We start from the raw sequence: 27206 nt of genomic DNA, 5'->3' as shown, positions 1-27206 counted from the left end.
ACTCGGAAGATAATAAGCCGATGCATTCCTCCTATATACTAGTTTGCCTCCTTATACTTATCGCGGGCAAGCTCTCGACCACTGGGATCCATCTCATTGGCCACTCCAAACAGCGTCTTGGAAACTGCCTCCGTAGTTCCGATTATAGGACGGATCAAAGCCACGGGGGCAGCCTTGACCACTGCGTAGGCGGCTGCTCCGGCCGTATCTGCCTCAGATATGTCTTCACTCAGATTGTGAATGGCGGTCTTGGCCACATTCATATGCTTGCCGAACGAAGAGTATGCATCCTGAAGACCAGCATACACACCCAAGGGCTGATTGGCATATAGAGAAATAAGCTTGTTGTTGGAGTCGGAGTAGCCCATGTAAGTGTAGTACTTGGTTGTGGACTCGAGATCCGAGTCGTCCAAATCACGAGACTCGCCCGCTCGTTCTGTACTCACCACACCCTCCAGTAAATTCTGCGTACCAACCGCCAATTTTGCTCCAAACCGTACCAGCTCGTTGGTGGTCGTCTTGGCAAATGCATATGCTCCTTGGTTGAGTGAACGAACCACCCGTCCATCCTTCTTGTACTCTCGAACAGGTACAACAATGAGGTTGCGGATTCCACCTCCGAGGTTCACAAGGGGACGAACAGGAGCCACACCGGCCAGAACTCCTGGTAATTGCGTTCGTCGTACGTCTGGCATCCAGATATCGTTCAGCTTCTGGCCAAGATCAGCAAACCCGGTGATACCACGCAGCTTGATGCGCCGAAGCACCATGTCCGACTCGTCCAGGATGAAAAAGTTCATAAGCTCGGTCGACTTGCCGGACTTGAGACCCGAATAATCCACTTTCTTAGGTTTGTAGTCGAGCTTGACAGGCACATCACGAATATCAAACTTTTGAATGAACGTTTCATCTGGGGGAGCAGTGGTACGCACATCCTTGAAGTTGAAGAACCGGGTCAAAAAGTCAAGCGTGTCCTGATCCACATGGAGCCGGAGAGGCAAAATGGTCACGTGACAAATCACCTCTTGGGAAGACAGTGTAGAAACAGGTTTCACGTTTTGCATGGTGATGTGAGCCATGACTGCGCCTGCTTCTCGTTCTCCACGTGATCGCATGTACGTCAGGAATTTGTTCCACGTAGACGTTGGCACATGGTCAATGATTTCCACGTCCTTGATTTTAACATCCAGAGAGTTGAGAACCTGGCCAGGAGGAAGATCGGGGTCTTCAAGACCAGCATAGACAGTAAGAAGACATGCAATTCCTTGGAGCCAGACCTGGACTAGGGGATTGCTTGACCGAGAAAGAAGTCCACGTCGCGATTTATTGGCCTCCTTCGGTTTGGCTGGCTCAGTCTGTTCCCCGACAACATCATCCAGATCGTCTTCGTCCTTTGCCTGAATGTAGATTGAGTTGAAGAGTAGGTCGGTGGTCATTACGGGTGGCTCTTCTACCACTGGACGCTCCTTCATGCGTTTTTTGAGGCCGTCGACAGCTCCATTGATTTCATTTCGTGTGTACTGCCAGTCGTAACCGTCATGAAAGTTGCAGACAATGTTGTGAATCAAGTCAATGTTGATAACCACCGTGGGCGGTGTGAGTAGCTCATTTGAAGAAGCTAGATCATGAGAAGATGCACGAGGACGGCTCATGACGGGCATGTCTTCCTCCTCTTTATCGAAATAATCCTCTTCAAAGCAGATCTCCTCGAACCGGACTCTCTCCCTCTTCACCAGACTATCCAGATCGGAATCAAGGAGGAAATCAGCATGAGTGTAGCTTTCAGCCATCTTTTGACGTCCACTCTTTCGACTCTGACTCGGCTTGTCACCCCCATAATAACTCTCTACAAAAGACATGTTGTTGGGAACATCGTCTGACACCATATCAATGTCGTCATTGTCAGAGGAACAAGACGATTCACACGCGTCTTTGTTTTTCGCCTTGAAGAAGCAGTCATCCACGTCTTGGAATGTGTTGAGAAACGGGTCCAGAGTCTCCAGCTGGAACTTGGCACCGCTCAATTCAACAGCCGGCTTCAGACTGTTGATCAGATGGATAAGAGTCTGTGTAGAATCTGCGCAAGTGCTCAGTGTGACTGTATCTCCATTGATATTGATGCAGGTGGGGTTACCAGGCGAAGTAGAAATGGAGATAGACGTAGCAGTCAAGCTAGCAACAGAGGTGTACTGTTCGAGGTAGGAAGACATAAGATCCGTAGGATTAGGTGTAACCAGTGATGCATCATCAATCAAAAGAAGAGATGCTGATCCAATGAAAGACGTCATGGAGAAAGTGGGTGATGGTTTGATTTCACATGTCACATGCTTGACAATGAACTGGGCTGAGGAAGATGAGTTTGTAGGATTCAGTCCAACAGCGCAGTTGTGAATCTGCAAAGGAATTCTTTTAGGAGGTGATTCCGAGCCAGAGGAGGACTCACGTGAACTCGAGTCTGGTGAAGATGACTCTTGCAACTCAGCTGCCTTGGTGTCATCACCTTTACCTCCAAATAGCTCCAGTAGCTCAGTGTAAAACTCAAGTGCACAGTTCTTCACCGTAATGAGCTGAATCTGACCGCTGGAGAGCTCCACCACAACATTACTTTCCTGTGTTAGTATATGTAAAATGTCAATACTCCATCACGCATTGATACTCACTCTTTTAAGCGGATGCAAAAGCCACTTCTTTGATAATCCCAGATCGCTCAAATCTCTTCCGATTTCGACGGTGGAGATCTCAATCCTGTCAGTAGGTCCAGTAACAGAAATCCCACCTAGAACTACCTCAATGACCCCGACTTTTCCACCTAGATCAACCTTTCCTTTCACCCTCGCCACATTGATGACTAGAGAGGAGGCATTCACAGGCTCCTCGACGATCCGAAGCAGCTTGGGGGGTGCGGTCTGTACTGATGCGGGAACTGGTCGGTTCTTTGCACTGTTCATCGCATCGATGATAGGTAGAAGTAGCTGGTGGAGCTCCTCAACGATCGGCAGACCAATATCAAAATCCACCTTGTCAACCGACACGATAGAATTCTCAAACGAAATTCCCTTGACATGAACATCGCCGAACGAAACACGTGATAGTGACATCTGGCCGTTAGATAGTCGAATAGGCAAAATGTACAGCTTGTGTCCGGCGACGTCGAAATCAAAAGTGTTTGTTTGAACAGTAGTCTTCGATGCGCCGGCCCTTTCACTACATTCAGTCATAGTTGCCGCCTTCTGCTGCTTGGACTCAATTAACGACAAGAGATAAGTAATCAAGCTAACCACGTCGATGAGATCAGGGATGGTAAACACGCCAACAGCCTTCTTGGGTAGAACCAACGTGAAAGAAGCCGAAGAGGCTTTGAGGAGAATATCGGAATCTCGTGGTGTGGGTTCCTCATCGTCTGTGTTCTTCTCGTCGCTTTCGAAGCCAAACACTCGAGTAGAGCCCCTCTTCACCTCACAAACACCAATCTGGAGCTTGTGGAAAGCTCCAGACGATCCAGAAATATCGGAGAGAGAGAAAAGCAGATTTGTGTCAATGTTCTTAAACTCCCAGTCGTCACCCAACTGGCAAATCGATGCCGAAATCGACTTGATGCTCATATTCAAGTCCATAGCAGTCCCCTCTTTTGTTTCTGAATCACGAGACTTCTTACCACCACTTCCACCATTTCCCACCTTAACCAATGATAGAATCACAGTCGGCAACAGGTCGAGACTGGCTCTGACAATACCGACCTCACAACTGACTCTCATTTCCTCTCCTAGGAAAACCAGAACGTCAATAGTGTCGACGTAAAACACCCCAAAGAGTGGATCAGACTCAAATCCGAGATTGGCAGACTCGGCTATCGCACTCATGTAAATGCTGCTGGCCTCCTCATGCGAAAAAATGGTTGATTGAAGGAGAGACTTCTTTGCATTTGAGAACGGGTCTGTGTCTGAATCTGAATCTGATTCTGAGGTGAACCCTGTTGTTGCATGTGCTGTGGATCCTGCTGTTACCGGGCCGCTTGTGCCTCGAGCCTTCTTGTCCATTACCTTCATCTTGACTCCCCTCACTTCCAGGGCCATCTCCTGTCCTCCTTGTGGTCTCAGTCTGACCTCGTCCACAACTAGATCCATTTTGTCGTCTGCAGCCACAAATAGCGTCACGTGCACGTTTGTGACATCCACTGTCAGTTGACTTAGCACTGTCTGTGTCACCTTTTTGACTAGTGCCTCACTGATTCCTGACCCGCCCATGCCCAGCAGTGGTGGCTCTTCTGCTGGATCGATCTGTAGTGACGCGGACAGGTCTTCCGACAGGATCGATGCCGCCAGATCAGCCGTCGTCCTTTCCAGAAACTCCTCCACGTGCTCGGTGGCGGTCTCCACGTCCATCTGTTTCATGGATGCCGTGATATGCACGCCATCGATCTTGACGGCAATTCCCGCGCCCCCCAAAAGCCGCATCTCCACCGACACCTCGTCGATCTTTCCAGAGCGCATGTACATGCCTGCTGGAAGACTGACACGGTCGGGATCGAGTTTGACGTTAGTTAGCGCCGCCTTCTGCGCCGTCCCTAGCGAAATGTCCATATTGTCGAGCTCCAGGTCCGAAAACAGCGCCAGGCGGTTCAGCACGTAGTGAAACGCCCGCTTCTGCACGTTGGGGATCCAGTTCATGTGTTGAAGCGGTGTATTAGATGCGGGAAGTGTTGTTGTGTGTTGTGTGTCAGGTTATGAAGGTGGTGTTTTCGGAGGGGTCTGCAGCTGTGCCATGATGCACTATCATGTGGGTCAAAGTTTAATTACCGTCCAGGCAACGATAAGGTGAGATGTAACTATCTTTGTTGGGAGTGTAGGGAGTGTAGAGGGCGGGCCAAGTGGGGAAGAACGGGAGACCTTAGCGAGACCGTAAATGCATAGAGAGAAGGGGAAACGACTTACTAACTACATTCAACTACTTCCAGAACTATCCCTTTCTCATTGATAGCCTCCAAGAGTCCCTGCTATCTCCCCTGAGTACCCAGTCAGATGACGATTATTAGGTCTGAGTTTCATACCAAATAGAGCTAATCTTGCATATCTTGTTGGAGTGGTTGGAGTAGTAGTTCTGTAATTCTGTATCTCCAAGTTCTGTAGTTACTGTACAGTACTTGGAGATAGAGGTGTGACATAGGGTGATAAAAGGGAAGTTGGATCTCGTGAGGGATTTGTAGCTTGCAGTATTTGTGCTTGTAGTGTGTTGTGCTTGCGGTCTCGCTCCCTTGGTTAGGGCTCTCTTGATTAGCAAGAGGTCCGGATGAAAGCACTGCTTGGAGGTACGGTATCTTGTATCTCCAAAGTATATCTATCAAAGAAAGGATGCTGAACTGAGCAAGTCTAGATTATATGTCGTTACTGATGACTGTAACATATCTTGATTGATGTAACATGTCCTTTTCCCTGACCCAAGAGCGAACCATCATGATCTGTAGACATGTAAACATCTTCCCTTAGGGACTCGACTATTACCAGATAAAGAGTTCCAATTCAACTATTCCAATAATTGGAACAGATAAAGGGGATACTGTTGCAGTTCAATCTGTAGTGTAACGAGAAGTCATGTTCTTCCTCGAGACGAATATGGGTGTAATGGATATAAGATACGGCAAGTTGGTAGTGTTATCTCAGCGTGAGGTTCATTAACAATGTTCTAAATCGAAGTCGTGTACAAGTACAAGTACAGTACTTATAATCCTTCAATATTTCAACCCTGTACTGCCCTGGTACTTGTAAACAACTCTCGGCGGTATAGTACTTGTAGGCAGAGGCTAGTCTCTCGAGAAAGCACTGATTATTTTGTTACGCGACTGTACTGGAACTTGATAGGAGGGTTTCGAGTAGTAAGTACTGTTCGGTAATGTGTAGTAGATGATGAACCTCTACTGATTGTAGTACCATACCCCTACCAGCATCAGTCAAATGTGCCTCAAGAGTTCTCATTCCTCTCCGCTTTCAGCTGTCGAAAAGCAATTTCTGAAAGCGAACTTCACTTCACCCGTCCAAAGAGACAGTCGCATATCACCATTGCCCTGAAACAAGTGCATGTGACCTTGGTCCAGCCCCGGAGAAGTTTTAATCAAAAAGCCATTCGCAACTCCTGACATAGGCAGCAACACGCAACTCAGCGTGGAACGTCTGCCTACATTTCCCCAGACTAATGTCGGCAAAACCTGCTTTCCACAAGAGTCGCAACCCATGTGAGCGCTTTAGTTGCAGGCTAGACTCGAATAATCTGGAGACATTCCAGAGAGCAGACCCGGCAGCAATGCAGACATACGACAGGGGTCTCAACTGCTGAAGTGCACCTGCTGTGTTCGACCCTTCGTGATGGCCCAGTATCCATTTTATCACCATACATCACTCAGGTTCAACTCCTTAAACCCAATCGACCTCGGACTGTACTGTACCCCACGGCAACTGCGAGTACAAGTAGCGTGCAACCTGCCACCCGCACTAGTGAGTAACCTCGGGGAAATGTTCCGCCACAAAAGGTGAGTTTTCGGGCGTCTTCAGACGTATCAAATTGTCAAATACGAGTTGCGCTAAGCAGGGGTACTGTACCCGCGGGAGGTAATTCCGTTTTGATAAGGGCACATGGGAACATACCAGAGTAGTCCATGGTTCTGAAGTCAGAGATCGGCCACTGTAGCAGCATGCCTGGTCCTTATCACTAGTCAGCGATTTTCTTACTCAGAAGAAGCCCGAGTTCGTTGCGCTCTTTTCGATACCGAATCACCACCGTTATATAAGTGCATTGCCGCGGAGAAGTGCCAAAGAGAAGATGGTGCCACTTGCTAAGTCTGGATGTTTTACTGTGCTAACAAAAGAGCCTCCAACTAGAGTCGTTAAATTAGAGTTCCGTTAATTTCAGCAGTTTTGAGGGAGGTTGAAAAAGGGGTGGTAGAGGCGGTAAAACTCGCTGAAAACTTGTCAATACATCTGGAAAGCAGCAGAGAATGGCAATTCAAAAAATATCAGGTCCAACTGGCCTATAGCGCCCACTACAGCGGTTCCCTCCCCAACCCGCATGGCATAAAGTTTAGATTGTTGAGTTTATGGACTACCACTTTTTATCGCACATACTTTTGCACGATACGAGCAGTCCATAATTCCGAGACATATAAACCAGAAGAAGGTCAGAAAAGATCATAGATTTTGCTTCTTTTCGTCAGAAACATAAAAACCCGCAAAACTCGTACGCAAAACGGCCGGTTCAGCACAGATTAAGACCAACTCAAAGCTGTCGTGATCGTACGTGCATCGTCCGATCTCAACCCTTACCCTACCGAGCCTCGCAACTCAAAACGCCACACTACATTACTGAAGAAAAAAAAACCCCAGGACATTAGAATCCAGTGCTCCCAACGGCAGTATTATTTTTCCTCTAGAACCACCTCGACACCTTATGACTGAACCCAACACCTCGTCGACCCTGTCTCTGCCATACACCAGAGGTTATGACCGGGTGATCATCGACTCCAAGGATCTGGCCCAGACAGGCAGGGTCTCCGACAATGACCTGCTTTTAGCGCTGTCTCATACCATGAACCGTTCTGTCGACAATATCAAACACAGACTGGACTATCTGAGCGGGTTGGACGAATCTCAAATCAAGCGAATACGACACGCACGGTACCCAAGCACGATTGATTGGGAGTCGCTATTCACCTTTCTCTCAGACAGAAACTGGAGCGCTCTACGGGCTTCTTCCAACTCCAGAGATAATGTGTGGGCCAAGTTTGACCCCATTGAAGATGTGCTGTTGCTATATCACGTGTACACGAGTACGTCGTTACACGATGCCATCGACCAGCTTGGACAGCAGTTTCCGCATCGCCTGAAGAAACATTGGAGAAGCCGATACACGCTGTTGAAGAACCAGTATTCTCCTGAACAGCTGGAGACTCGAATGAAGGACGCTGAGCGCATGTTCATTCTTGATACAACCCTCGCATACTTTCAACAAAAGTTCCCGCGGTTCTATTCGACAAATTCAGACCCCAATCGACCGTGGTTTGATGAAGATGACAAGGAGGACGACGAAGGAGACGCCGATGGACCCCAGACCATGTTTTCCAGCTCTGAGGACAAGTTCATCCTAGACACAAATGCCCTGTTTGCCTCCAAGCGCGTTCCCGACCGTTTGTTGCTCAAGATTCTTGAATTTGTGCTTTCGATCGGTCCCTATACTATCAGGAAACATCTGGCTGAGCTGCGACAAGAGTCGGAGATGGTCACACTTGCGCTCAAAGAGTCCGCATTGCCTGAGAACGTCGATTGGCCAAAATTCGAATCTGCAATCATGAATTTGGACGAAAACTCGACGGTGGCAGACCTGAAATGGCCCGAAATCACCGAGGCTGTGTCATGGGAGGCTGGCAAGTTCTCGACCAACGAAGACCGATGTCTGATGGCGCATCTGGAGGTAGCTGCTACCATTTTCGATGGAGCTCGAGCTGTTCATCGAAAGTATCCGCACAAGAGCCTTCAGCAGTGGCACAAGAGATACTATAGATTGCTGGCAGACAAGGGCAGTGTTTCGAAAACCACTCGAATCGCTGCAGCTCGTTTCAGCGAACGAGAAAGTGAAGAGCTGTTTGTGGAGCAGTATCCCGATGTTTACAGGTTCAAGGACAATAAGTTCAGCATCATTGGTGAAGAAGATACAGTTGTTGAAGAGCCCCAACCAGAGCCTCCATCCGAGCCTATCCCCGAACATATTCCCAACCCCATTCCCGAACCTGAGGAGGTGCTTGCTAATGTTCCCAGGCCTCAACAGACCCTGCCCTCTGGTTATGATACCTCCAAGTTCACCCGAACTCAGGATAAGGTGATTTACGCAGCTAACAAGACCGCCACAGAAAACAATGTCACCATTGAGGTGCTTGTTCAGACGGTGTCGTATGTTTTGAACAGAGACCCTGAGCTAGTTCGTCAGAGACTCGTCACTATCACCACCGAAATGTCTCAGAACGAGATCGCCCGCCTCCAGCGTCACAACTACCCCTATGGAATTGACTGGCATCAAATAAAGGACTTCCTGATCTCTGCCCAGAGCAAACCAAAGGAGGCTGTTGATTGGAATGAGCTGTATACCCGTTCTCGAGCATTCAACGTCAAGAAGCGACTGGATGACAAGGAGAGAAAGGCTCTCCTGGCGATCGCTCACTCGGAAAAGACTCCTGTGGCTGCCATGATGAAACTCCACAGCCTGTACCCTCATCGATCAAGACACGCCTGGAGTGACTCTTTGCGAATTCTCAAATCCAAGCCGAACTACCTGGAAGAGGTTCGAGTCGCTAAACAGGAGTATGACCACGTCACCTTCAAAGAGCACTTTACTAAGTCGTTCCCCGAATACTATGGTGCAAAGGAGGTGATTCGAACCGTTGTTGACAACAATCACAACCCCAAGGGTAAGCCTCGAACTGAAGGCTCTCGGTATCCTCTTAAACCGCTCAAGAGCAAGCGTGTTCATGTGGACGAGCCCAATGCCGAGTCTGAGAAGTCTCTTCCTGCTGCCCCTACAACTTCAGCCCCCAAGAAGTCTCGAAAGAAACGCACCAAGCTGTTGAAGGACGAGGCTGAGCAACTCAAGGCTGAGGATCTCATTCGTACCGTGGTTCAGGATGCTGTTGACGAGGGCCATGTGGATCCCAAGGACCCTGCTGCTGCTGACGGTCTCAGACCTCGTAGAAAGCGAAAGGCTGCTGCTCAGATTGGATCTCTTGCGGAAGCTGAAATCGAAGAGCACGACGAACAGCTTTCCGAATCGCAGCAGTCGCAGCAAGCTCCCATTGAGGGCGATGATATGTCTATGATGGATCTTTCAGTCGACTCCATCAACGAGGAGGATCTCATGCGTGCTGTTCAGAACGCTACCAATTCTGTCGATGACCACATCTTGATGGAACCCAATGTGGTGGATGTGGCTGTTGCTGCTGCTGCTATGCGACCTGAGCCGGCCGAAGAAAAGGAGAAGAGAGATAAGGACGAGGCCTTTGTGCCAGAAGACGATGATGACGAGGAAGAAGAGATGTTTAACTAACTTGTATGTACTTATTAGATGGATTGGCGGCGACTGGTGTATTTTATCTTAATTTTTATGATTCTTTTGTTTCCAAAAAGAAGTGATGCGCAACGTTCAATTATACTGTAGCATTTGAGAAGTTGAAAATTTAAAAATAAGCCCGACGTGGGGCTTGAAACCCACAGCTTGATTGCTTTTTTAGAATTAAAAGTCTCACGCTTTCGATTGAGGCTAGCCGGCATTTTTTAATTTTGTTAGGAAACGTTTCTTTTGGTATTTTCTTGTGTCTACGGCCGCGGGACCATCGACCTGTCGGAGCTCAGTTGCTGTCTCTGCCATCAACTGTCAGTCCTGCACCTCTCGATCACCGTCTGGTATGACGTCCGGGCCGTCGCGGATGATCGCGACTACGGAACGTCAGCAGCGTTGACGTTTGCCTGTCAACTCTCGAGAGGGTCCCGTCAGTGCCTGGCAAGGATCCACTATTGTGGGGGGTCTGTCCGAGTCCCCAGGCTCGACCGTCACCTACGGCCCCCTCGGTTGTCCGGTGCCATTATTATAAATACTCTCATTTCCCATGTATTGAATAAACAATTATTTTCCCAGCAGTTTTGATCAGTAGCTTCTTTACTCCTATAAGAAGCCGTGCAGTGAGTACTTACGACGAAGGGCCAGTGGCCTGTGTTCACAAATTTCAAAGAAAATGTGACCACTGGCAATCAAAAATTGATTTACATAATAAAAAGACGAAGCGTCGACAAACCAACGACAGCGCCCCGCAGCGCACATTCGCAAAGATTCGAAGTGTATGATTTATTGAACGCACCCTTACTACAAGTGGATAGAGTGTAATGAATCATTAGTATAAATAAAAAAAAATGAATCATCAGGATAAATAAAAAATATAGAAAAAAAATATAGAAAAAATTTAAAAAGTCGAGAGAAGAAACAGGAAGAATACGTGAACAAGCGAACACAAACATTCCCTCTTCTGAACAACTGAATCCGAATCCGATTTGCGGGTATAATATTGTCCTTAGGCCTCAAGTAGCTAAAATCTATTTCCTAGAATAAAAAATATTAAAATATTAAAATAATGTCAAGTCTAGGTATCTTTATTACTCATTAAGGAAGCTCTGAAAGTCATAAAGGTCTTTAGTCCTTTTAATATTTTTAATGGAAGCTCTTGAACTTGTGTGTACTTTCTCAACGAACTTATTGTCGAGTATTTCTTCTCCTATTGTTACTCTATAGTGAAATCTTCTACGTCTCGTTTTGATAAACAAACATAAAAATCATACTCCATAGTTGTCCTTCAAACTTCCCATCTTTTGACCCTCATGTTGATAAAACCCACTTCTCGTTTGATTGCGAGAATCCACCTCACTCCTCCAATGATCATGATCAGAATCCAAACAATGAAGAGTCCCAGGGCAAACCACTGCTGACTCAATACCACCTTCTGCATCATGTCGACGAGGTTCTCGAGACTTGTAGCAATAGTGGTCTTGGTCTGAAGAGGGGCGAACCCCGGAAGTGAGTTAATATGGGCCTGGCTGAATGCCAGAACTGCTTGTTTGGAGTCTATCTTGAATAGTTTGGCTGTACCAGCAGCCACTTTATGTCTAGATTTATCCAAGATAGCACTTAGGAACTTGTCAGAGTTGAGAGATCCAATATCTCCTCTTTCAAATCCAAATCGGTTTGCGACGGCTTCGTTAAGGTCTTTCTCCAGTTTCATCAGCGTAGAATTGACACCCTTGAGGAGCTGGCTTTGAAAAGACAGACATTCGGTTTCCAGATTGGTCTGCAGGCCCTCCAGGTAGATGTTTGCAGAGTCGACTAGTCTAATAATGTCTGACGAAATGTTGTGGAGAGTCGCAATGCTGTTGTTCGTGAGGTCTGTGATGTGAACAGGCGTAGCAACAGAAGCAGCAGTCTCAACCAAAGTGGCAGAGGGCTTGTCTGCTGTGGAAAAGATAGCCATGTAATCGACAGCAGTGTACCCCAATGGTTTCGCGTCGTCTTCAGACTCTAGATCTCTAGCATTCAATTCATTCGCATGTTCCACAGGCTCACTCACGTTCTCAGAGACACTGCCTGGGACATTATCAGTGGGATACTCGTACATGTCACTGACAAACTCGATCTGAGCTCCCCCAGAGATCCTCAGACTGCTCAACAGAGAAAGGTCACAAATACAAGACACAGCAACAGCAACAGTGACGATAGTGAGAGTAGACAGGTGGTGTGGGAAGGGAATAAAGTCCCGAGGTTTGTGGCTTTTGTTTTTTGAGTGGGTGGGTTCCACATGGGACTCTGTCAATTTGAGCTTTCTTAGGTAGCTCACCTTCTGGAGCTGTTTCTTTCGGGTCAAACCAAACAACTCCAGGAAACACGTGATGAGCAGAAAGATAACTGCAAAAACGACAAACAGAATCACAACAGCTCCGCTCTTTGAATTGATGCTCTGTACCATTTTCTCGTAGTGTTCTTTGATCTCATCCTCTTTGGTACACAGCTTGAAAGTTGAAAACAGCTGATTGTAGCTCGAATTGTCCAGCTGTTTGGCAACAGCCTTAGCTGTGGGCAAATTGAGCGCCAGCTTCCTCACTCCATTGTTAAAATTGTCGAGATCAGTCAAAATGGCATCTTTGGCGGAAGAGAAGGGACTTTGGAAAGATTTGGAAACGTCAAAAGAGGATTGGAAATGAGGTAGGAAGTCCGAGAAGAAAATGTCACTGAAATTCACGTTCTTGAGTCTATCGAGACTGAGCTGGGAAGTGTTTCCTGACTTCTCAAAGCCGAATATTGGATTTTTGAGAAGATTAGCAGAAAGAGAATTGAGAGAGGTCTCGAAGAGGGTGATATTGTCTTGAAGAGGCTTGAGCTCCTCTGAAAGAATCTTCTGAGCGTCTCGTGCATTCTTGGAGGTGGTATTCTTGGTCAGATCAACCCCAAAATCAATAGTATGTGTAAGACTGTGGACATAGTCTTGCTTCATTTGACTTAACAAGCCATCCACGAACCCTGGGGTCCTCATAGTCACATCGCTGCCGGGTAGCAGACCCTGAGCCATATCACCCACATAACCAGCTGCCTGTCCCGTGATTGCACTGTACAGAAGATTGGGGCCGAAATGAGTGGTGGCGGCATAGGTGTTAAGAGTAGCACAAGCAGTCTGAGAGTATATCTGGGAGTCTTCAATGCCATAGTTGAGAATAATGGTCGTTACACGTGTCTTGAGAATTATGAGCAAGCATGTCAGAGTGAGTGCAAAAAAAACACGTGACGCTCTGGACGCGCGCGAAGGAGGATCAGAAGTCGTAGAATGACAGTTGTCGTAACCCCGCGGTTTGGAACTACCATCAGACTTGGTGACAAAGTCATAGATTTCACGTGACTTATCTCCATCTCTTGATGCATCACGTGACTCCAGGTAGGGGTTCTCCTTGTGGATACTGTAGCACGAAGAGGGAACATGAGGAGTCATGGGGGTCAGTGTAGCGTTGTCGACGTCACGTGACCAATCATAGGGTCTGGAAGTGCCTAGATCATGTGACTTGGGGTCTACTGGTGAGATTTTCAAGTCATCTGAAGGTCTGCTGTGAGCTGAGTAATCGTCCTTGAGTTTGGCCTCTCTTTCCATCGGACCCAAGTCTCCGTCTCTCCATTGTGTGCCTCTCTGGGCTCGCATAAAGTCCTCATAGACACCAAGCATTCCTCTCTGTTCGGGGGTATCCAGGTCACGTGGCTTCTCGGGGATCTTAGAATCATAACCTGTGAGTTTGTTGAACTGCAAAAAGTACTGGTTGATGTCCACGTCTGGAGTGGTGGGGAGACCACGTGACTCGCTTGAGTCCGGGGAGTCGCGGGAGAGGAATTCTGTCGACTGAAAATGCACTTGAGGCTGTTTTCCAACGCTTGATTTCCGCGTGGCAATGCTTTCTCTGGAGTCGTTTCCTCGCAAGTTCTTGAAGAAGCGAGAGAACCGTGAGTCTCCCTTGGGTGAGTCGGCTGGACTTTCTTGCGACAGAGGAAGTGTCATATGGTATGGCTGTGACATTTTTGGACGAATGGTGAGGTTTCAGGCGTCATTTATTGGACATTTCCCGTTTTATATATTTTGTTTGGGGCTGTTTCATAAGAGGATGAAAGGAAGTGTGACTGGCAACTTGGGGGAAAGGGTGACTAGGCGGTAAGGATGATTTGTGAGTAATTGGTAAACGGTAATGTATTTTAGATGAAATATATATCACCCTTCGCGTTGTTTAGTCTGTATGTCCTCGTTAGGATTTTTTCTCGAATTTTTTGGAATTAAGTTGATTATCGTGATATATCGTGAGGTTCACAGTGCAGGAAAATATTAATTGTAAAATAACACATATAAAATCGAACTATTATCGGATTTGAAAACTGAAAGCTGAGATAGTTCTCAATCGCGTGTTTATTTACGCTTGATAATCTTTCACATCAAAATTCATAACATATCTTCCCATTCTGCTGCCATGGCATAATGTCCTGCCTAGAGATCGCGTGATTTGTGAGAAGTTACAAGTGAGGCTGGAAGATGATCTGGTGATGTTTTTGGACTAAATGAAATCTGGTGTCGTTTCTGTACTTACCGCAGTCGATGTATATCAATATGGGTGAACTCGAACAAGCATTTCGACACTAAAGGAGCATTCTTGTCAGCCCTAACTGAGTGTGCTTATGTAATCGACATTTCGCAATACACTTCCACAGCATGGGTTTGGGCTTTAATGAAAATTACCCCGAAATTTTGGCAATATTCCAAGTAAAATGGTAGTGTTTGGTATAGTTTTGATTGCAAAGATCTCCTGGACACAATTCCTCCAGTTTTTCACTCCGAAAAAGTGGTTATAGTTTCTCAAGATACAAATTCACCAAGGCATTGGTAAAAGTAGTTTGATGAGACTTAAAAGGAGAGAGATATTTCTTTTACTAGATCGCTTCTAGCCCCGGTCACCTTTCTCTCCCTCTTATCTTCCCATGAACTTCTTCTAAACTACACTCCAAACAGTATATACCGTACTGTAAGTTATGATTAGACTGCATCACCTCTCACATCAACTCCCGCTAGAACTCTCCATATTGCAACATCCATTGATTCATTCTGCTGTTACACCGATGCATTCAACTCATTAAACACAATCGCAGCACATTACACAAACACATCACAATCTCACGCAATACAAAACCCATCACACGTACATACCAACAACTACAACCGCATCGCATCAAACCACATACACACATGGACAGACCATTCACTCGACCTCTGTCTACGGCAGACATATCGACGTCATTAGCTGATCTATTCAAACAGCCGCATCCCTCGAACAACTCTGAGATTCTTGGGCTTCTGTACCACCTGGCAGAAACATGCTCCAAGAACATTGGCGTTGTGCACCGAGGCATCACTTGTGACGGATGTGGGACGTCTCCAATAGTGGGAACCAGGTATCATTGCAGCGAATGCGTGGACGTGGATCTGTGCCAATACTGTGTTGTACTTCGCAAGCACCAATGGAGTCACGTGCTTATCAAGATCAAGATCCCTGCCCCCTTGAAGTATTCCCCCCAATGGGTATGTGAGGGCTGGACTGGATGCGACAATGACGTCATTACGAGAACAAATGTCAAGGAGGAGGAAACTAATGGGTCACGTGATGAGCCATGTGACAAGAATGATTCTGATACCAATCACATGGAGGCTCACGTCTTATCTAACGATCCACCTCAGGACGATCTGTCCGACAAGGAGAAACACACGATATCTGCTCAGACAGGAATCGAGCCGAATGCTGTGCAAAAGGCTTGGAGAAAGTTTTTTGTGCTTTGTGACGAGCGAGACCCAGAACCCTCAGAGATCAAATCGACGTCTTTCTACATCTCCCACTCAAAGCTCATTGCAACATATACCATAGTGTCCGGAGACGACCGACCAGACGCCACCCAAGAGAATATCGTGCGCCTTTACAACCTATCACGTCACCCCACTCGTGTTTCATTCGTTGACTTCCTCACTGTTGAGCACTGGATGGACTCTACTGCTCCTCACTGTGAGTTGGATCTGGTGGCCGGTTTCTTTGATCTCAACAAGAATGAGGGACCTTCTTCTACTCGAAAGCGAGTATCTCGGATGGCTCTTTTGCACTCGTTGATGAAGCTTTTCAACACCATTATCACCCAGCAAATCTGGTGGGGTGCCAATAATGAGTCTCGAGACATGGAGGAAATTGTCACTGGACCCGGCCCCGTGTCAAGCAAGTTCCAAGAGTACAATGATTTCATCCGACAACGGTATTTTGACCGTAAGCCGTTTCCCAAGGAGGACCATCCGGATGGTGACATGTCTAAACCATACTTGCAGCCTCCGATTTCGGCTATCGGTTCCATGGAAAACATGGCTCGAGACACACCTGTGGATGCCCTCCATGCCCACTTTGGGGGCCATTATTCTTTATTACAGGAGATGATTGGTATGGCGTGTGGTACTGAGCTGATGAATCCGCTGTTGAAGATTCTCAAATCACGAGGAGTTATTGATCGGAAGACGAGACATATTATTGGCGATGTGCATGTCATGGCAGGAGACCAGGAGGCCATGTTGTTGATTTCTCGTCTTGCTGGGTTGATTCGGAAGTTGAGGGGGTAGAGTGAACGAGTTGCCGGAGATTCCGAGTGGATTGTAGACCAACTTGCTTTTTCTACATGCTGCAACCATACGACAACTGCATTTCATATATATATATATGTGCTGATTACGCCTGTCACATCTAATATATATATTACTATTACAAAACTGATCTATCAACGAATGTGTCCCTGTATCATGCCGAATACTTCAGCGGCGAGCTGAACTGGGGAGGATGGCCGGGAGCCGGGCTATTCTGGGCGCTGACGGGCTGTGAATGGACAGGAGTACTTGCTCCAGAGTCATCGTCTGTCACGGGGATGGAGTGGACAGGGGTGATGTCGGGCAGGTAAGGCTCGCCCTTCTCTCGCTTCTCAGCAGCCTCCTGCAGAGCTATCAGAGCCTTAGCCACAGCAACGTGGTCGGTCATAAGACCCACGTGACCCCGATTGGTCTTGACCTTGGCCACGACCTTGAAACCAAACGGCTCGGGCATGTTCCACTTGGAGTAGACCACACCGTCGCCTGATCCTAGCACAAAGTCGGAAAAGTCGCCCTTGTAGATGCCTTCAAAGCCGTCGACTCTGCAGGCCTTGAGAGTGGGTACAGTGGTTCCAATCACGCAGGCAAGGGGGGGATACTCGTCCTTTCGCTTCTCATCATACCAGAAGGAAGCTCTGAGTTCCTTGGTTCGCTTGAGAGTTCGCTCCAGGTAGTTGCAGGCGTCATCGTAATCAATAGTGGGGATGTTGGCATCGTTGTTACCGGTGGAAGAACCCATAGTAACGAGACCTGAATGGCCAGTAGCGACAGCCATAGCATCAGCTCCAGAGGCAGTGGCCTCGGGATGCATGTTCTCGTAGTGATCCTTGTGTTCTCGGGGGTGAGCAATCACACTAGCAAGCTTGTGCAGCTTCTCTCCGACGCCATGGTGATGATGGTGGTGTTCGTGTTCACTCAGATTGGAAGGCTTGAGCTTTGACAACTCGGTTCCTCGTCGCTTCTTCTGCAGGCATCGTTGTCGGTGCTCCTCGGAGACACAGGGGGACAAAGCGTACTTCTTCCATTGCTCGGGGTCATAGAAGTCAATGTCGATTCGCTGGCCGGTGTTCTTGTCCACAAATAGCTGCTTGTCTTCAGGCAGGAAGATGAATGAAGATCGCATCAGGAAATTGATCTGGGCAGTAAGCACCTTGGAAGACAACAACACGGCATCTCCGTTTTTGATAGGTCCAATGATAGCCGGGCACTCGGAGGGGGAGCCGAGATAAAGTACGCCCTTGAACAGATCTGGACGCATGAGCATTGCCTTGTGGGTGACGAGACCACCCATGGAGTGGGCCATGACGGTGATCTTCTTGTTTCCGTTTTCAGCGTAAATTTTCTCAAGGAACTCAATGAGCTTCTTGGAGTTGAGCCCGCAGTCCAAACGCCAGTCGTATCCAAAGTCTCTAATGCGACATTTGGGGTTGTATGAAATCTTCTGTATCAGACGCTTACTCAGATCAATCGGTCCAATGTGAGTCAGCATGCCATCGGGGTAGATCTTCTTCTCCATGTTGGTCTCTGAATCGTCCGAAGTGTCAACAGTAAGATCAATCTTTCGCAGATTGAAACCCACTTTGATGGGGATCCACACCCTACGCTTGGACTTGGCATCTCGAAGTACTGAGCCTCGGTATCCACCGAGAATAACAAAGTCACCTTCCAGAGCGTTGAAAGCGTCGTGTTTGGACAGCTTCTGTTTGTTTCCAATCTTCATGGAGTCCAAAACAGTTGGCATAGTCGCGTTGCTGACAATCTTGTTGACACGCACACTTTGTAGATCGTGCTTGTTGCCGAACAACTTGTCTTCTTCCTCGGTGGTGATGGACAGGTTGCGGTTGAGCTTCTGTCTGATCTGGGCAACAGATTCATGCTCGGCCTGGGTGGCAGAGTCCATCTTGGCCAACTCAGCCTCGTCCTCCTCCTTGTTGAAGACAGAGCCAAACGTTGCGGCTCGCTTGATCTTCTCCTTCTTCTCCTTCTTCTCCTTCTTCTCCTTCTTGCCCTTCTTGGACTCCTTATTAGCCAGAGGGTTGGAGAAGGGCATGCCAAACGTGAACGTCTTGTGTTTGGACTTGTGGGTGAGCATGTCGGGTGAGTCTTCTCGGCGAGAATCGGTGGTGTCCGATCTCACAATCCCCGCAATAGCACTTGCTTTCGGAGACAATTGTTCACCGTCCGGCATGCTTCCACCCATAGACATGGTGGATCGTGCCGGAGACAGACTTTCGCGCCCTCGACCTTCATTCCCCTCGGGCTTGTGTCGATGGTAGTGATGGTGGTGGTGATGGTGAATCTGGTGCACCCCACCAATAATGTCCTCATGATGCTTCTGACGGTCCAGCACCTCCTCGGCATGGTCGACAAACTCGTCGTCCTCCAGCTCCTCCTCGCTCTCAATGTCGCTCATGGTTGAGTCCGATTCGACGTCTTCGTCCGAACGCAGCTCGAGGTTCCCGGTGAACCCTTGCTCTGCCCCTTCGGGGTGGTGGTGGTCTTTATGTTCATTGAAATGGGGGTTGTGATCGCCATTAGCGCGGTACTCGGTGGAGATTTGGTGGTCGACGGAATGGTCGAGTTCGGATGTGGGAATCACTGGGTTAGTACAGTACGGGGAAGTGCCATCGTACCAAGCGGACAACACACAGAAGACTACTGTAACATCAGACTACTATAACATTAGCAAGACAACTGGTCTCTGACTGACTCAATGAACAAGCCTGTTCGTAGACGCAAACTGGCATCACATCATTGTAGCCAGAACACCTGCTTGAGGAAGAATGTGGAAAGTGCAATGATATGACTTCCAGATCAAGCACTTTCGTTGTGGCGGAAAGCTCGTCATTTCCACAAGAATAGTAGAGTGCCTACCTGCCTTCCGGTCAACTGCGTCAACTTGCCAAGCGCATAGTCTGGTCCCTGACATAATCACACACTACAGCATGACATTAGCGTGCAGGAGAGGGCATTAGTGTGGTCTAATGGTGAGAGTGGGGAGAAGTAGTGAGAGAATAATAGGTGATAAGTGATATGACCGGTGGCACAGGGTAAGAGTAAGTATCATAATGTTCTTCACAGTATCAGCTCGTGCAGAGTGACAACCATACCTAGCATTCACTCCACCTCCACACGAAATCTCAAGCTGTAGCCACACGGCAGCCATTCGAGTCTGCCGCACCTCCTCTTGCCACTTGTCCGCCTGTGTCATTCTTCCCTCTCACTCCATACCAGCCCACCACTAATCCCATCTTGTAGGACCCAAGTCAGATCTGTCTTTGTCGCGCGTCGCATAACTGCATTGTCTGTGGCCATGTTGCCGTTTTTGTGTCCTATTCCATGTCTTTTCGTGCCACACACAGCACGCTCCTCAACATACTCACTTTTGCCACGGCTGGGGTTCAACTGACGGATAACGGGCCTTTAGTATCGTCGACGGTTATATCCCTCTAGAGTTAGAGTTAAAGTCCGGATGATGGAGATAACATGGGAGCAGTGGGGAGGGCGACGCAGCGGGTATTTAGTGGGTTGAGTCTCGGATTAGAATGTGGGTCTCCGGGACTATCGATTGAACCAACTCCGGTGCGAATCCGAGCACTTGTCGCCTTGCAAATGCCATGTCCCGAAAATCCCGCATAAAACCACCTTAACTCAGTCCCCATTATAGCTACGATAATGTCAATGGTCATCTCCGAATTGGGGAAGCGGTCGGAATACGAGTTGCTTTTTCGCTGGGGCTTCGGAAAACCCCATTCCTGCCTTTTGTGACTGGATATATTCCGTCTCCGTTCTTTTTTTCTGGCTTTTCTCGCCTTTTGATTTCTTTTGGCGGTACCCAAACACCACATTTTGGTGCCGCATGAGCAGAGTAGCCTTAGGGGGGTGTTAGAGGGGGTCTAACTTGCTGGTTTTTGGCTCTTTTTGAAATCTGAAAACGGCAATCGAATTGTCTGGATCGTGTTAGAACGTCCGTCCTGTCAAATTCCAAATATCCCTTTTCTTTGTACACTTGTGCTTCGCTCGAATTCTCTCAAGGCACCAAGCTTTGTATAGGGTTTAAAGCTGCGTCGACGATTGAGCCGAAATTAAAAACCGCTGCGGCGAATCTATTGACTTTTATCATATACGCGGTGACCATGTGAGGTATTTGCGCATGGTGGAGACGTCACATGGCCTGGACAGCAACCCCCGCAGTTTCGGGGCACGTGACCGCCCTTTGTAGGACTCTTTTGATTCCCTCAAATCAACTCTAAAGTGCATTTCCCGCAAAATGACTTTGAGCAAGTCTCGTGATGGGCAGAAAAAAAAGTGGTGGCACAAGAGAGTGGTAAATAAGAACATGCTTTTATCCATTCATGTGGTGAGCCGTTTATGGGGAGGGGTACTGGAGTCGGCCAAGTACATGTAATGGGGGGGAGAGAAATGATTGTGTGACAACGGAAATTGCTGTGTACACTGGTTACGGGCCTCTTGAGGCTTTTTTTGGGAAGGAAGGGCTCACCAAGAGCCGTGTTGAACCCGATGTTTGGCCGTTGTCTGGCTGCTCAAAAAGCAAAGACTGCACAGATAAAGCCATTTCGCCCAGCCGCATGATGTAACGTCGGAGTTATACAATTGAGGGGCAAGGCGTTAGCGGAAAAATGTGGAAAAAATGCCATAAAATCTGCAAGAGCGGCAAGTGTGGAATTGTCTAGTTTCAGCAAGCTTGACGCCGGTTAAAAGCTCAAAAAAGCCCACGTGCAGACGGTGGCTGGAAACACACTTTGACCTCCTTCCAGGCTTATACGTTATACGCTGTAACAAAAGCTTACTTTTTTTCGTTAGGTGGAGGTGATGCAGGGAACGTCTTGGCGATGGGGGAGTTAGTCTCAGAAATCTGGACCAAAGACCGTAATTGAGTATGTTTTGGCCATCTTCTCGGGGCGGGGAATATATCCGTCTACTTGTTTTTCAAAATAGTCTCAAATTTGAGTCTTTCCAAGAGCTCCTCCGTATTCCTCCTAGCCGCTAGTGTACATACTGTATATGGTTTTTAGCGTCTTTGCAGAAGTTTACAGCGCATTTCACTGTAAACAAGAGAAACGTTGAAACGTGTGATCAGACTGAGACAGGGTGTTGCCCTCGCAGTAATTTAATACTAACGACGGCGGCGGTTTTCGAAAATGGCGCATCAGAGCCTCTTGGTTTGGTTCGCCGTGTTTTTTCAAAATCGCATTACAGAAGCCCTCGTTTCGAAGAGCACAGTGCGGATACTAGCAACCTCGGCCCATGGTAAACTCCACGAAATAATTAAGTCGCTGTGACGATCTCCACATAGACTACTGCCTCTAAACCAGAAGTGGTTTGCCTTCGTTTGCCCGTGTTCAGCCAGATAACTCAAGCAGCCGCTTATTCTGAGACACAAGGAGATGGTGAGACATGTGTAAGCTACAATGTAGATGAGTATCAATGCACATTTCCTTCTGCTTCTTCCTTCTGCTCAGTTACGAACACACCTCTGCCGATACACACAAAATTGGACCGATAATGCACGACAACTCTGATAGAGGTGCAAGTGCTGGCATGGAATGGATTGACTAGAGGTGGAAAAGTGTTGGAGAAAGCGATTTTGAACGGATCATAGTTGTGTCGATGAAATTTCAGTCTGCCAATCGAAAATTCTGGCCCAAAAAGTGTTGTAGAGGTCATCATTGAAGGCTGCCGAAAAAAAATTGTGAGCCGCACGATAGTTGCACCAATACGAATGACAGCACTCCATTGCGGCAGTGTTACTATGACATATTGTAAATTATGTTAGACCATTCAATTACTATTTTCAAGCTGATTCGATTGATACAAAAAAAATTCCAGTTATTGGTATATCAACCAAATGATCAACTCGCCATGTGCTGGACTCAGTGCATGTAGAGGGGATATAACTATGTACATGCCCATGAATCAGTGCCATTCCTTAACAAAAGGAGGTTGGGATATTCACCAATACAAACTCAGGAGCTCTTGTTTCCTCATCTGTCAGACTCCGTTCCCTACAAGCTGCAGCAGACGTCCCTAGGGACCAAGGCTGATACCCGGAGCCAATACACCAGTTACATCAACTCACAACAAACACCCGTAGCACCTTTGTCATCTTTACCAATGCGGAATGGCTCTACGGAATCCACATTTTTTCAAGTTGTCTTGGAGAAATGGGAACAGTACGATACCAGAATATGGCGCACTCGTCATACCCTCCTTCGCCACTTATTGGATCACCTGCTCAAACCTTCCAAACCACATCCAAAACAAAGTCTTCATTATCTATAATACACATGCAACCGTCTATCCTCCTCATTAGTGTTTCGTTAGCACAAGACGACCACTTGGTCTTGATCGTTCGATACTCCATGCTTGTGCCTTGACCATTAGCTTCAAATGGCAGAAGCACACAGGCTTTAGCACTGCACTGAGCTTGGTACTGGACTCTCCAAACCGGCACTGCGTACAAGGCCAAGCTGGTAAAGTCGCCTACTCCTGGGCAGGCTTTCTTCCCCGTCGCTTGGGCTGCTCCTCCTCACCCGTTGCCGGAGCGACCGCGTCGGGATGTTTACTGACAATGTCCTGCAGAAAGTCAAACTGCTCCGTCTCCAAAACGGCCTGCTTGAGGTGACTGGGACTGACTCGCTTCGAGTTTCGCATCCGCGCCTGGTTGCACGTCTCCTCGATCAATGAGATCATGAACAGCTCCAGCGCCTTGGCCACGGCAGTGGGGGTTGCTTGGGCCACCTTGCCGATATCGTCGTCGCTCTGCATCAGTTTCTTGATTCGCGCAACTGGGAAACGCGTCTTGATTTCTCGAGGCTTTTCAGACATTGTGTCCTTGTGTGATGCGTAGAATGTTTAGCAATTGGTGGTGTAGCTGTCGCACAGTTCGTGTCGATGTGATTTTTGTTTTTTTTGGTCGTTTCACTCGTAATTTCCGATTCGTGATCTCGTTATCTCAGATCACGTGACGTGTTTTTATGCTTTCGGTGCTCTCGAAATTTGGGGACAAGCCCGTCTTAAATAAAAATTGCCGACGCAAGCTAAGGTTAAGTTTCGTTGGGACCAAGTGGCAGCAAGAATGTGCTGAAACAGGAGGACCCAGAGATACTAAGTTATTTTGAGGTATGATTAGGGTTTGGTTGGTATCGATAGATTTTTGACACCGAGAGGAACACAATGATATGGTCAAATTCTGAATCGCATGTCTTTCTGCTTAATAAACATTATTTTCGACACAAAAGCTGTAAATGTGGTTTTATAAACATACTGAGTTGTTCATAAGAATATAGACATTATTTTCGTTCCAGTGATACCAAACAAGGTACAATTCTGTCAAGAAGAGCTCTTGTAAAGACCAAACTCGATCTTAAATCACCAAATATTTCCAGATTACAGTTCAGATATATTTTCCCAACCTAAATGTTTATGCATAATATGCACAATTTTTTGGATACGGAGACTGCAAGGGAAACGATGAGAGGAGCTGTTTGGGAGGTGGAAGACTTCGGAGAGGTATTTATAAAGACATTTTTGTGCTTGCTGGTTTTTTCAGATTTATATTTGCTCCCAAACTAGGCCACATAACCGCGTTCTCAATTTCAACCGGACTATGCACGTAAATTGATTGACAGCAGGAGACAGGTGTGTTGATGTGCTGCCGGTGGTTCAAGCTGGCGTTGGAGTGGTTTAAACGGTCAAAGTGGTGGAGTTTTTAGCATGCTGCTAGTGTCCTAGACCGCTATAACGATAGCCGTTTGTCCACACCTATTTAGATAGATTTTTGTAAAGATGAAAGATGTTTTGTTTTTTTTCTGCATATACATTCATTTGTTTGTTGGTATTTAATTTATTTAACGCCTTTTTAGTTGACTAATCTCAATTAGTATCTTAACTACGACACCTCCTCAGCCTAGATTTCTACTTGACATTCACTTGACTCGCATCATACTAACACCAAACCACAAATAAATATTAGAAAACAGCCAGTGCCAATCCTCCACCACTTCTTGACCTCCAAATCCTACCCAACCACTAACCATCCCACGCCTCCGACTACCACGAGCTGAAAGAAGTAAATGGCCGATAACGAGACTGCTATGGCCATCAGAATGAGGGCTGCCCTTGCTGCCAGAGAAGGCGCCTTAGAAATTGAGAAACCCAGGTCGGAAAACATATTTTTGCGTAACAGTGAGTCTCAAGACGGCCCCCCGCGTGGTTATATACCTGAAGAGGGGTATGTTCTTGTGTTCTTGTGTTTTGGTCATGTGACGAAGTTAACTGGAAGCCGGTACTACAGGGGGTAAAAGTGGTCACGTGACGAATCAAAGAGAAGAAATGAAGTATTCATCACGTGAAGAGTCCAGTGGTGTGCTTTGAATTCTTCTCCTGTTACTGTGGCCCGAGATACGCCCCTTTTCCAGACACATGTCCAATCCATAGGTTCGGAGGTCTTGACACTAGCGCGTCTCTAATAAAGAGGTTTGATGTACGGCTGGAAGAGTGTGGAGAATCAAAAAGTGGAAGAGGAAGATGAGCATTCAAGAGACCCATGGCCTGCTTGTGTCACATATTTTTTCTGTCTGTTTTGGAATGAGACTCCTCTGTGGGTTTGTATCGACAGCACGTGTTGCTCGCTTCAGAGCAGACTCTCTCGTCCAAGAACAGTACAGTAACGCCTTGCCCGTTTGACTCAAGGTAATTAACTACTGGTGTGTTAGTAATGTATATAGTATACGTCTGTCTCCGGTATTTAGATGGGGTTAGTGGTATTTCTCGAGTTAGTGATCAGATATAACAGCTAAGAATGTCTTGCGGTCTTAGAGGGGCATGGCAGTGTTTGGACTGCCTGCAACCAGTCGTGCAGTAGAAACAGTGAACATATCTGTGTCGATACAGAGGCCGACAAGGCTTCTTCCTTCCATGTACAGACATCTTCAAACGATATTCCTTTCCGAAACAGGAAGTACAGGATGTTACATTCGACAGAGTTAGACATTGGAGGTGGGAGGCAATGGGCGGGAATGCACTACGAAGGGGTCTTGAGTGTACAGTTGATCCTCTGAGACCGCTTGCATCGCATAACCCGATGGGTTTTGGTCCTACAAGTGATCTAGGGCTGTTGGAAGCTGACTATTACCCGCTTTCTTCTCATGTAAATATAAAACTACCTCTGACAATGGTTGGTAAGAAATGGGTATCGTTATTGTCGTCTTCTTCAGCATCCCAAGCTTCCCTGTACTCTGGAATATTAGTCTGAATCATCGAAGGAGAATGATTATTTTTCGAACCAAAGAATCTGTTACTTGGCGGCTCTATGCTAGCTAATTACTGTCATATTTTAGCCATAGCTTTCTGAAAACTCCCACATTCAGCTTGCCGTCAGGATTACCACGGTGTTTCGTTGCTGTCCACCACCACAAGAATGAGTGTCCAGGATACCGCCCATCTTGAACCGTTGTTCATACTTAGATCTTCCGTACAAGACCTTTGCTACGCCGGAGAAGGCCGGTATGCAGCATGGGCTATTACTATGGCATGTATCAAATTCCAGTATGACAATTTCTCAAAAAAGAAAAATTGAAACATTGAATTTTTGGTAAATTGAGAATTTGAAACATTGAAAATTTGGTAAATTAAAAATTTGGAAAAAAGAAATTATAGAAAAAAAAGAATGATGGCTGCGACGTCTGCCAAGTGGATGGCTGCTACGCAGTTCGTGCTGTCCGGTTTCCTCAGATGTGCTTAGAGGAGCGTCCAATGTTTCTTCTTCGCAGTTTCGATAATGGAATCACCGGCAAGATCCCTCAGTGTGACTCATGTCTTCAAGTTCATCCAGCATGTGCTGGCCCAGAACTTCTCCTGTCCGTAGACGATTCCTCGGTCAGATATCTTCTATAAAGCCTTTTTTCCACCATGAAGACTTTGAGAGCAGAACAGGGTTGATCCGTATCTCGGTCTTGGTAAAATATCTTCGTATCAGACTGGAGTTGACGATACAAACTTGCTACTTGTAGGTCGCACGGACTCATGCTCGCCGTTGTCCTCTTCCTCCTCTTGTTTTTCTTATTCCTCCTCTACCATTTTTTATATTTATTATTTATTTATTTATTTATTATTTATTTTTTATTTATTTATTTATTTATTATTTTATTTATTTATTATTTATTTATTTATTTATTTATTTATTTATTTATTTATTTATTTATTTTATTATTTTACCAGATCAGAGGGAAACATCAAGTAACGGTTCTATCAGTGATCAGTGATTTACTGATATTTTACTTGAGAATCAAACTCATCCAACTACCACACTCGACACTTGATGCTAGCGAGTTCGATGCCTGTTGACGCTTTTAAATCTCAATCTATTAATACGACCCAAATTTCGGGACCATTCGAAAGTCCGACTCTTCTCATTATCGTC

At 46.8% G+C, this 27206-nt stretch overlaps 8 protein-coding genes and 1 non-coding gene across 9 annotated transcripts; 2 read left to right on the top strand and 7 right to left on the bottom strand.

Annotated features, from left to right (window-relative positions):
- Positions 1-38: 38 nt before the first annotated feature.
- Positions 39-4667, bottom strand: YALI1_E10161g (uncharacterized protein; the record flags this gene model as incomplete). The annotated part of the gene is made up of 2 exons (XM_503692.4): positions 39-2609; positions 2661-4667. 2 exons carry the CDS (start codon positions 4665-4667, stop codon positions 39-41), a joined length of 4578 nt encoding a protein of 1525 aa, XP_503692.4.
- A 981-nt stretch (positions 4668-5648) lies between these two features.
- Positions 5649-5969, bottom strand: YALI1_E10148g (uncharacterized protein; the record flags this gene model as incomplete). Its single annotated transcript, XM_068282937.1, has 2 exons — positions 5649-5797; positions 5843-5969. The coding sequence occupies 2 exons, from the start codon at positions 5967-5969 to the stop codon at positions 5649-5651; spliced, it is 276 nt and encodes a 91-aa protein (XP_068139038.1).
- A 513-nt stretch (positions 5970-6482) lies between these two features.
- YALI1_E10140g (uncharacterized protein) lies at positions 6483-6784 on the bottom strand (the record flags this gene model as incomplete). Its single annotated transcript, XM_068282936.1, has 2 exons — positions 6483-6718; positions 6766-6784. 2 exons carry the CDS (start codon positions 6782-6784, stop codon positions 6483-6485), a joined length of 255 nt encoding a protein of 84 aa, XP_068139037.1.
- Positions 6785-7434: 650 nt separating this feature from the next.
- Positions 7435-10077, top strand: YALI1_E10134g (uncharacterized protein; the record flags this gene model as incomplete). Its single annotated transcript, XM_503691.3, has 1 exon — positions 7435-10077. One exon carries the CDS (start codon positions 7435-7437, stop codon positions 10075-10077), a length of 2643 nt encoding a protein of 880 aa, XP_503691.3.
- Positions 10078-10216: 139 nt separating this feature from the next.
- Positions 10217-10299, bottom strand: YALI1_E10105r. Its single transcript has one exon. It is a non-coding gene; the product is annotated as a tRNA-Lys (tRNA).
- A 1075-nt stretch (positions 10300-11374) lies between these two features.
- On the bottom strand, positions 11375-14125 carry YALI1_E10067g (uncharacterized protein; the record flags this gene model as incomplete). The annotated part of the gene is made up of 1 exon (XM_503690.3): positions 11375-14125. One exon carries the CDS (start codon positions 14123-14125, stop codon positions 11375-11377), a length of 2751 nt encoding a protein of 916 aa, XP_503690.3.
- A 1212-nt stretch (positions 14126-15337) lies between these two features.
- Positions 15338-16741, top strand: YALI1_E10055g (uncharacterized protein; the record flags this gene model as incomplete). Its single annotated transcript, XM_503689.3, has 1 exon — positions 15338-16741. The coding sequence occupies one exon, from the start codon at positions 15338-15340 to the stop codon at positions 16739-16741; it is 1404 nt and encodes a 467-aa protein (XP_503689.2).
- Positions 16742-16916: 175 nt separating this feature from the next.
- Positions 16917-19509, bottom strand: YALI1_E10013g (uncharacterized protein; the record flags this gene model as incomplete). Its single annotated transcript, XM_503688.3, has 2 exons — positions 16917-19360; positions 19473-19509. 2 exons carry the CDS (start codon positions 19507-19509, stop codon positions 16917-16919), a joined length of 2481 nt encoding a protein of 826 aa, XP_503688.3.
- A 3757-nt stretch (positions 19510-23266) lies between these two features.
- Positions 23267-23611, bottom strand: YALI1_E09972g (uncharacterized protein; the record flags this gene model as incomplete). Its single annotated transcript, XM_503687.3, has 1 exon — positions 23267-23611. One exon carries the CDS (start codon positions 23609-23611, stop codon positions 23267-23269), a length of 345 nt encoding a protein of 114 aa, XP_503687.1.
- Between the last annotated feature and the right edge of the window lie 3595 nt (positions 23612-27206).

This window comes from Yarrowia lipolytica, chromosome 1E, assembly GCF_001761485.1.
Source record: "Yarrowia lipolytica chromosome 1E, complete sequence".
NCBI lineage: Eukaryota > Fungi > Ascomycota > Dipodascomycetes > Dipodascales > Yarrowia > Yarrowia lipolytica.
Note: the sequence above shows the minus strand (reverse complement) of the source record. Positions and strands in the feature narration are given on the sequence as shown.